Raw genomic sequence first — 11,402 nt, forward strand, 5'->3', positions numbered from 1 at the left:
GCGACTAATGACACAACATGACTCTTCTTACTACTAGGAGAAATGATTAATGACACAGTGTGTGGGCCTACATTGGGCACTTTTTATAGTATACTTATAGAGAGCTTCAAGAACCATGCCGACTCCACAAATCCATGAAAAATCACATAGTAAACCAAAAATCAACCATACAATCCACTAAATCCCTATAAAAACCACTCGAAAACAATAAATCTAAGAAAAAATCAAATAAAAACACTACCCAAATCCTTGGGTAGAACCAAATCTTATCCTTTCTTTTCTCCTGCCTCACCTCACCAAGTCTCCACACAAAAAGAGTAGAAAGAAATAAGGAGAATACCATAGATGCTACCACATGGGCTAAGGAGACCACCTTGCCTCCCCCATAAAGTGGCATCAATGTTAAGCCAAACTCAAAGGACTAAGGACAAGCTAAACCATTATACCCACAATGAAGCCTATTCACCAAAACTAATGATAGTACTTGTTTATTGTGGGGTTAAGAGTGGCTACCCGTTTAGAGATTTCCAAGGGAGTCTCTCCATCCATTTGTTGAGAATGGATACCCATTTAGAGCTTCCGAAGGGAGGATCTCCAACTGCTTTTTGAAGTAGTTAGCTAGCTTATGCTGCTTCATCCACCATTGTCACCTGTAGTGTTGTAGTAGCTCTTTATGGACAAATCCCTCACATCAAGAAGCTATGGGGTACCTGCATAAGCTCTCACACTCTTACACTCTCTCTGACCACATACATACTCAAGAGATAAGGTAGAGTAAAGAAGCTAGTGCTCTTGATCTCATACAAGGGAAGTACCCATTCTCATTAAAGAAGTTACCTTTTATACAACTTACTAAGTGTTCGGGCACTTGGTCTTAACTGCTCATATATGTGTCCTAGGATAACTAATATACATCACTTTGATGTCGGTTTTACACAGCTCAATCATCCCTTGATTACATTGTTATGAGCACATTAAAGCAAAAAAAATTAATAGATTTATGTAAAGTGCTAAAAAACTAATATCAAGCGGGCCAAAATTATAAAGCGACCCAAATGAATAGATTTATTGATTTTGATCACTCATAATGACTTCGGATTTGTTAAAAATGTGTCAAAGAAACCCATTAAAGTCGTCCACCTTATCAACTACAATTAAGTGGCTAGTGTCTGCCTTGGGCGAACATTATTACAAAGGACCAAAAATTGGTATCACTTGAAGCTTGGGTACTTTGTCTAGAACTTTGGTAATGAAAATAATTATCAGTGGAACCCACGAGAGTCACCCTTCATGTAGAGCAGAGCAGTTAATCCTACATGTTTAAGAGTTTTGCAAGTCCTCCACGATGTGACAATGCCTTACCTACCTTTATATCCATGGCTTAATGGTGGGGGGTTTTCAATGACCTATCTCTCAAGATGAATTTTGTAGCGACACATATAGCATTAAGAGGTTTGCACAGATGCAAAACTCTTAATGCAAACCTCTTAAGAGGTTTGCATAGATGCAAGATTAAGATGCAAAAAAACAATACAAACAACATACACCGTGAGAAAGGACGTAGACTAGGTGCCTCTATGTGATGCCTTGGATGACGATGATACACACGATGACTGTTTTGTGCATGTTCCACACTCATCCAAGAGACCAAGTGTGATTCTAAGAGTAGAAAGTGTATTTTCTTGGGGTAAAATATGGAATCAAAGGGTTATTGACTATACAACCCTGAGGCAAAGAAGATAGTTGTCAGAGCTATGATGTGGTGTTTGACGAACAGCCTCATCAAGTGGAGGATAGGGCTCCATCCACATTATCCTTCAACACAAAGAAGTAACCCAACAAACACAACTACCAATGATACTACCAACTCAACAAGAGGTGAATTCATCAGATGATGAACAAGAGAAGCCTACAACACCTTATAAGGGGCCATATCCTAAATGGGTGAAGCAGTTCTTGGAAGAGAAAGATTTTTCGACCATCACAGAAGATCCAACATAGCTATTCACAGATATAAGAGAATAGAGAAGCAAAAGAGGGCCTCCGCTCACATTATCAATATGGCCTTGGTTATAATGAAAGTACAGGAGTTAGCTAGCTTGGAGGAAGCATTAACAGATCCAAACTGGAGGGAGGTCATGGAGTCAGAGCTTGACTCAATTTTGAGAAACCACACTTGGGATCTTGTGGATCATCCTGCAAAATAGAAGGTTATTAGTACCAAGTGGGTTTAGAAGTCCAAGTACAAGTTTGATGTACAAGTACGAGTCTAATGGTACATTGGATAAGTACAAGGTAAGGCTCGTACTTGTACTTATACTTGGCCAAATACAAGCACAAGTCTGATGGTACATTGGATAAGTACAAGGTAAGGCTCGTACTTGTACTTATACTTGGCCAAATACAAGCACAAGTCTGATGGTACATTGCATAAGTTCAAGGTAAGGTTTGTAGCAAAGGGTTTTGCATAGGTCAAAGGATTTAACTTTTAAGAGACAATCACCCCCAAAGCTAGATTGTAGATTGACCACTATTTGTACAATTCTTGCCTTCCCCATGGCTAGATTGACCACTATTTATACAGTACTTGCCTTCTCTAATGGGAAGTGGCTGGTATTGCAAATGGATATGAAGTCAGCATTTCTGAATGGCCATCTCAAGGAAGAGGTTTATGTGGTGCAATCATATAGGTTTGAGATACTCGATTCAGAAAACAAAGTGTTTAGACTTCGGAAGGCATTGTAAGAGTTCAAACAGCCCCCTGAGGCATGGTACCAATATATAGAAGCTCTCTTTGTAAGTATTGGTATTTCTAAATTCCCATCACATGCAAATTTATATATTTTCTATGAGCAGGGAAGGTATATGAGCAGGGCAGGTACATGATCATTGTCCTATATGTGGATAACCTCATTTTGATGGGAAACCATGAAGAGAAGATTTGGTTGGAGATGTTACGTTTACAGTTTGATATGACAGACCTTGGCCTTATGCATTTCTATTTGGGAATAGAGGTCTCGTAAGAGTTAGATAGAATCTTCATTTCTCAACAAAAGTATGTATGAGAAATTCTCAAGGCATTTGGTATGACTGAGTACAAGTCAATGGTTACAGCCATGGAGGTTGATGTGAAGCTTTCTGTTATTAAAGAGGCTTCTCCATTGGTGGATATGAAGGAATACAAGAAGTTGGTGGGGAGTCATACTTGAAAAGTTTGGCCACCATCGAACATTGTTCGGGCATGACAAGATCAAGAAAACCCAATTTTTGTGTGTTTGGGAAAACCCACATAGAAAATTTGAGGTAGAGCACCATATCTCACTTACATGACATCCGCGATGGTGAACCAAACTTTGCAAGTGTGTGGCTAGGGGTACCCCACATACACTTGCAAATTTGCAGCACCATTGGACATCGTTTGGGCATGACAGGATTCAAAAAACCCAATTTTTATGTGTTTGGGCCCTCTTGGAGAGAAACTCATATAGAAAACATGAGATGGAGCATCGTATCTCACTCAAATGACATCTGATGGTTAAAAAAAATTGTGTGAAATTGTGTGTAGGGAAGGTCACCCCAAACACACTTATAAAGTTGGGCCACCATCAGATGTCGTTTAATCATAACAAGATCAAGAAAACCCATTTTTTGTGCATTTTGGCCTGCATAGAAAACCCATGATGGAAAACCATATCTCGCCCTAATGATGCCCGATGGTGTGATCAAACTTTGCAAGTGTTTCTAGGGGTAACCCACACACACTTACAAACTTTGGCCACATCGGATGTTGTTCGGGCATAATCGGATTGAGAAGACCTATTTTTTGTGCGTTTGGGCCCTCTTGGAGAAACCCTCATGGAAAATGTGAGATAAAGCACCATATCTCACCCGCATAGAAAACATGAGATAAAGCACCATATCTCACCCGAATAACATTCCATGGTGATAAAACTTTATAAGTGTGTGGGGGGGGGGTTACTACACACATACTTGCAAAGTTACACCACCATATGTTGGCCATGAGGGGATCTAGAAAACCTAAATTTTGTGTATTTGGGCCCTCTTGGAGACACTCACATAGAAAATGTGAGATAGAGCACCATATCTCAGTCCAATGAAGTCCGAATGGCATGCCAAACTTTACAAGTGTGTGGTCATGTTTACCTCATGCTTTGCAAAGTGCCATCATCGAACCTTGTTCAGGCATGACGGGTTCGAGAAAGCCCAATTTTTGTGTGTTTTGGGTCCTCTTGGAGAAACTCGTGTAGAACCCATAATAAGGAGCACTATATCTCGCCCGATGGTGAGATCAAAATTTGCAAGTGTGTGGGGAGGGGTATCCCACACATACTTGAAAAGTTTAATCGGGCATTGTTCGGGCATGATGGGATTGAGAAAACCCAATTTTTGTGCGTTTGGGCCCTCTTGGAGAAACCAACATAGAAAATGTGAGATGGAGCACCATATCTCACTTGAACGATGTCCGATGGTGTGACCAAACTTTGCAAGTGTGTGGACCCCACATACAGTTACAAAGTTTTACCCCACCTTGTCGATCTTATGTGCACAAATAGTAGTGTATTTTTTAGTACTCATAAGTTCTTTAAAATTTTTTAAAAAATAGAAACAAAACTTAAAACAAATACCAATACATCAAGTTTAGCTCTATATTATGTGAATTTATTATTTTAAAAGCCTAGCTAGTTATTGGAGCTAAGATGCAAAAGTTATAAGCATTTTAAGGACATATTGTCCTATAGTGTGAATCTGTAACATGAGATGCACGAATAAATGTGTACTTTTAGATATCCAATTCTTGATCGGATTACATTATTAGGTGCCTGACTTCATGTGTGATGTTTTATTAGAAGATCTTGTAATAAAATTCCATTTTAATTAAGGGTAATTGGACATTAAAAGTGTGGAAAAGCTTGGTTTTAGCCTATTTCAAGGGCACACACATGAACAAAGGTGAGCACCCTTACTATGCATCCACCCAAAATAAGACTAAAAAATATACAATAAATTTAAGCAGTTTTAACTATATGGCTCATCCATTACAATGTCCATGTGCTCATAGAGTATATCAAGGTTTTACTATCTTTTCTTAAAAAAAACATTAAATAGTTACACAAGAACTTTCTCCGAAGGACATGATAACTAGTTTTTTTAAAGGAAACATTTTAATAGTTCTTGTTTTTTTTTGAGGAAATATTTCAATAGTTCTTGTTTTGGAAAATCTTAACAAGTTGAGTGGAAATTATGTTAAACACTTTTTTTGATTGAAGGTAAAGATGTAGAAATGAAGAGAATAAGATGGAGAAGAAGAAGTAGAATTATAACAAGAAGAAAAGGAGGAGGAGGAGAAGGAGGAGGAGGAAGAAGAAGAAGAAGAAGAAGAGAGAGAGAGAGAGAGAGAGAGAGAGAGAGAGAGAGAGAGAGATTTTTCTAAACAATTTTTCCATGCTCCCTAAGCCAAAAAAGAGAACTATTACTTAGACCTACCTTTTACAAAGTCACACCAATAAAAAGTTAAAAGTTTAAAAAAATATTTGGACTTGTATTTGTATAGAAAGATGACTAAAAAATGCTCTATGACCTCATGGTGTTGGAGATAGAAAACACACAATTGTGGCTAAATTCTACAGTCATGGACATAGAAATTGAGAACCAAACCAAAAGCAATTATTCAAAAACAATCATTTAATCTTGCTTTCTCTTTGTTTTAGTAGGTCCTGGAGCAAGAAAAAGTATGAAAATATTGTTTGATAAAAAGGACATGAGTTATTTGACAAAAAAGGACATGAGGTGTGCAATATTCCAAAGTGAAAAGAAAACCTACAATACACAAGATATTATTCATTAATACGAAGGCCTTTAATTTTTTGTACAATTATAAGATATATGTGTGTGCTTGTGTGTGTGTGTGTGTGTGTGAGAGAGAGAGAGAGAGAGAGAGAGAGAGGAGAGAGAGGGATTTGTAAGAAAATCTTAAAAGCTATGCAATATGAAAATAAGCTACCCTTCATTTTAAAACAAATATTTGTATATGTTCTTGCTACGTCATATCAAAATTTGAAAAAATTTTACATTATTTATTTATAAAGGAATGATCTTTTGAGGATTCTTTTGAATGTCTTCATCGTGTAATTTTTAATGTTGAATTTGACTGATCACTAATTTATTTAACTTTTTCTTTTTCTTTGGACTTCATCGACTAGAAAATTAAAGATGACTTTACAAAAGAGAGAAGGTTTATAACTTGTCCAATCATGAAAGAAGAATCTCTCCCTTGTGAGTTATGAAAGCATTCAATGAGAGATTATGCTACCACTTGAATTTTAAGGACAACCCCATAATTCATTTGAAAGGCTCATATTAAACCTCTATTTCTTTGTGAAGACATTGGAAGGGCATACAACTGTTTCATTTTTTAATCATGGCTCTTTTTTGACGAATTGGTTTTTTCCTACCCTTCTTCTAAAGGATAAATGCTCTTCAAAAGCATACCTTCAAATTCTAGACCTATACCATGGATTGGAACTTCCTAAAATTTTTAAGTTCTAATGAGCTAAATTACAAAATGCAATTTAAGACATTGCTTTTCCAAGGGATGACAAAAAAGTAATAAATACAAAGCCCTTCAATAAATATTCACTAATACTAAAAACACCATATTAGATAATTTGAAAAAAATCCCATTCCCATTTGAAAAATGGGATCATGGTGAACCTATCCAAGCTTTTGTCAAAACTCCATCATATGACATATCATTGGAAAGATCTTGAAGAGTAGGATCTAAATCTATAATGTCCGACAAATTTGGAGTTACTATGCTCAAGATATGGCCAAAACTATGTTGAAAAGGTAATTCCCAAAGTATGAGATTTTTCCCAAATTATCTAATATTGTCTTTAAACTTAATTATATCCATTTTCTATGATTTGCAAAGGTAGATGTTAGTTTTTCTCAAGTCCCAAGGTGACAAAAGACTTTTGTTGAATGCATATTTTTTTCAACTGGCCTTTGGCCCAAGATCTTGCTATAGTTACCAAATTTCACCCTCCGTAGACAACCGCCCGTAAGCGCTTATTTATCCACCCACAGGCCATACCGCCGAGGAAGCACCAAGCGGGGTCTTGAGCCCAGGACCTCTTTTGGTTCTAGGCAAACACCGTCATCACTTGAGCTATCACCTCATTGGCTTGTTGAATGCATTTTTAGTTAATCTAAGATCCAAAAGTGAAGAAGACATTAGTTAAATGAATTTTAAGGTAGTCTATCCTAAGGCTTGCTAGATAACTAAACAGTAGTGTAGATAAAATTGTTTATTGGGGCTCAACTCAAAATGATCCATGGTTAAAATTAGCAACCCAACAACCATCAGAAAGAACCCATAGATAGAGAGCATACAACCTGTATTACAGCAGCCTACAAAGCCATAAGGAAGCAATTGTGCAATAAATGAGACAACTTAAATACCAAGCAAGCTTTCAAGCACCCTCTTCCTTTTCTTCATCATCATTGTTGCAGGCCTGCTTCTTGGCCCTCTTATCCACCCACTCCTGCAGATCCCCCAGCACCTGCGCAATGTTCTCGTCGCTCTCGCCTTGAATGAGGGAGTGATACATGCCATCATAGAGCTTGATGGTCTTGTCAGTGGTCTTGGCTTTGTCATACACCAACTGGCTGCCCTCATGTGCAGCAAGATCATCTGATGTACCATGGAGGATCAATATGGGTATGTCAACCTCCCCACATCTCTTCTGTATGATATCACACATCCTACTGATCTGCCTCATGGTGCCAACTCTCGGGCGGCCGCGATACCGTCGTGGGTTGCTGCCGATGACCTTCCCTTTTGCAGGATCCTTCACAGCCCTCTTCACCATGTTGCTATCTGGCATGACAGCCCATGATTCAGCAAGCCCTCCCAGCAATCCATACCCAATCAGATGTATCCGAGAGGGTTTCATGGGTCCTGGGATTTCGAACAGTGGCGCAGAGAACATGGCACCATCCCATCCTGTGGGGTCTTGGAGTACCATGATCATGGTTGCTCCTCCTCCCATGGATTCGCTGAACAGGAACTTTGGCACGCCGCGATACTCAGGGCGGTCACGTACGGACTGGTAAAAATGGAGGGATGCAGAGGCAAGCTTTTCAACATCTTCCACATAGCCATGGAGGCCATCTGAGCGGCCATGGCCAAGAATGTCAGTTCCATAAGCAGCATAGCCCCATTGTGCAAAAGCAATGGGGATTTTCTGAAACATCCAATTGGAGTCACTGCCATAGCCATGGGTGCAACAGACAATACCCTTAATCTCTCCACTTGCAGGTAGCCATGATTGAGTAAAGAGAGTTCCATAGGGTGATGTGAAGTAATCCTTGGTATTGACAACACCCTGTGAGGCATAGTAGTCACTCTCTGGCATATCGCCCCAGAAGTTAACCTCTGCATCTGCCATCTTCACTGTGTGTGTGTGTGTGTTTGCGCGTCTCTCTCTCTCTCTCTCTCTCTCTCTCTTCCACCAAGGGGTTCCAATACACAAGCAACAGTAAAAGAGGTTGCAAGCGTCTGGCCTCTAGAGAATACTGCAGTTTCATGCAGGGTTTCCCTGCAGATGTGTTGTTCAGCCAAACCTTACCAACGCAAACAAGCCAGAAAATGACACAGAAAAGCACAGGACCGACATGAACTGCAAGATGTTGGTGGGGTTTGTTGGGCGATCTGTTCCGGCACCTAACAGATGGTATAAAGGAAAGATCGCTCTTCAGACATGCAGGTTAGAGCGTCATGGTCAACCGATAACCTACCTTGAATGTGAGTTTTTAAATATAATCAAAATAGTAATAAATGTAGATAATAGTTGAAGATTTTCTTTCTGAATTTGTATTGAAAGAGAGATCAATTGCTAGAATATGTATTAACCAATAATAGACATATTATCTTATAACAATGTGTATGCGTGAGAGGGAGAGAGAGAGATGAAAGAAGCTTTTTTAATGTCGTAGGTGAAATCCCAAGAGACCAAATATGATCTATCCAACGGGAGTCAGATTCGAACATGAATAACAACTCCATGAGCTAACCAATCTACCACACTTGGGTGATGAGAGAGAGAGTCCATACTTGAGCTAAACAATTATGGCGTGCCATTAAGACCCATCTTTTTATAAAGGTAGCCAATTATAACCATTATGAACACATTCCATCATAATTATACTAATTAAGATAACAAAAAATGTAGCTACAATGAAAAGATAATTACAAAAGTTATCTTTTTGGGTTGGTGGGAAGTCATTCAATGTAAGAGGGCATTATATCCCCGCATCATGTTTACTTTTAACTAGTGGATGTATGTGAGACATAGGACCCACCAAAGTATTGCTCACTACACAATCTTTTTGTTTGTTTGAAACACTTTTTTCCCTTCAAAAAAGAAGGCTAGATTAGAAACCTTCCTTGATGTCATCCAGACTCCGCTTGCAAAAAGAAATAATTTGGGTGTCTTTAAAGTATGCACAAATGCAATGGAACAGACAAACACATGTAACTATTTACCACTCCTTCATCCAATTTTCACACTTCTTCATTTAAAGTTTTTCTTATTAATCTTTGACATAAATGAAAAAATAATAATTGTTAGTAGGTATTTGAAACATCATATTCCTTCTAATAGCTACTAACAATTATCATTTTTTCATTTATGTCAAAGATTGAGGATTAAAGTGCTTAAACTTAAGGAGATGAAGAAATATTTTTTTTGTTTAAAATTTTTATTACAAATGTTATTTCAACATTAACAAAATCTCTTTTTGAGGTCATTGTGATCTCATGCTTAGTCTTCAAGTATTATGAGGTCATTATGATCTCATGCTTACTCTTCAAGTATTGGTACATTTATTCATTTATCATATCTATGTGATTTTTAAGGTAATATTAATCCCATATTTGCAATGATTACAATGAATGCTTTTAGTTTATATTGTTTACTACATAAAATAGTATGAAATCACCTAAAGCTATCTTACTTTGTATTTAAAGTCATAAAAGATCCAATCCTTTACAATGCATTCTATGAGATATATGCACACTACCCTCTCTCATGCAGATAATGTTTTTCACTTTCATGCTAAGTGTGCATTTTATGAGATAAATACACACTACACTCTCTCATGAAGATAATGTTTTTCACTTTCATGCTAAGTTAATTATAGCACAGTAGACATTTTACACGTAACATAATGTAGGCAACGAATGTGTGTGTGTATGTGAATGCATGTGCCTGCATGTATGCTTTGTGTGTGTGTGTGTGTGTGTGTGTGTGTGTGTGTGTGTGTGTGCACGCGTGTGCGCATGTTGTGTGTGCGCGTGTGCGCGTGTGTGTGTGTGTGTTTTAAAATAAAAAATACACTCTATTCAAAAAGTAAGGGTAAATCAAGGATATAGCATGTACTTGGCCACTACAAGAAAAATAGTGGTTATACCATTTGATTACCAGCCCTTTCTATAGATTTTAAGGTTGATCAAATATGATTTTGGATGGCCAAAAGGATGACCACATTTTTGGTCACCCTTTTTAAAAAAGAAATGCCACAAAAAAAGAGCAAATATGGTACACAAAAAAGAGCACATATGATAGGTAATCCTTTTATTTTACAATGAAGTGGGTGTCTACAAAGGCTATTGTTTTTTCGATAATCGAAATTTTAAAATATGCACATAATTGAGTACACAATTTAGTCCTTTTCCTTTAAAAAAAAGGGATATGAGCTCCTAAAGTTAACGATAGAGCAACTTGAAAAGTGTAAGTGCGGATAACCATAATTTATCATGCAAATTTTATGCATAATTTCAAATATTTCTCCTTAAAGATCCACCCCCACCACAAAAAAAAGAGAATAGATCCTTCTATTAGTCAAAAGACAATATGCTAAGAGTAGTAATATAACCCTATCCCATGACAATACGAGAACTAAAAAAAAAAAGTGAAGAGGGGCTCTCACTAGCTGCTTGCTCGTATAGGGACAAGAGGGAGAGGGGGGAGGAGGAGCGAAAAAGAAGGTGAGCCAAATAGGTGTCCTCTAATGAGATGATGAGATGAAGGACTGTGTATAAGAATATAGCACAACAGAAAGATAGATAGCAAAACAAAGGGTAATAGACAATGTAATAGATAGAGAATGGAGATACTTTAAAATTCTGAGATAGGTACAACAATATGATGATGCGACTCTAGATGTCAGATGTACTAAGTGTAGAGGGTGTGGATACTCACAAGCATTGGATACCTTAGCTTGTGATAACTATGTCCATATATAGTTCTACAGGTGGTGTGGTATACAAGTTATGCAGCATAGACACGGTCATTGCCCTTAATGCGGCCAACCAACTG

At 37.8% G+C, this 11,402-nt stretch overlaps 1 protein-coding gene across 1 annotated transcript; it reads right to left on the reverse strand.

Annotated features, from left to right (window-relative positions):
- Positions 1 to 7,327: 7,327 nt before the first annotated feature.
- LOC147607812 (caffeoylshikimate esterase-like) lies at positions 7,328 to 9,109 on the reverse strand. Its single transcript, XM_086789910.1, has one exon. The coding sequence runs from the start codon at positions 8,469 to 8,471 to the stop codon at positions 7,494 to 7,496; it is 978 nt and encodes a 325-aa protein (XP_086646036.1). The 5' UTR covers positions 8,472 to 9,109; the 3' UTR covers positions 7,328 to 7,493.
- Positions 9,110 to 11,402: the final 2,293 nt, after the last annotated feature.

This window comes from Cibotium barometz, chromosome 54 (genome assembly GCF_041138505.1).
Source record: "Cibotium barometz isolate CiBa-2024 chromosome 54, ASM4113850v1, whole genome shotgun sequence".
NCBI classification, from domain to species: Eukaryota; Viridiplantae; Streptophyta; class Polypodiopsida; order Cyatheales; family Cibotiaceae; genus Cibotium; species Cibotium barometz.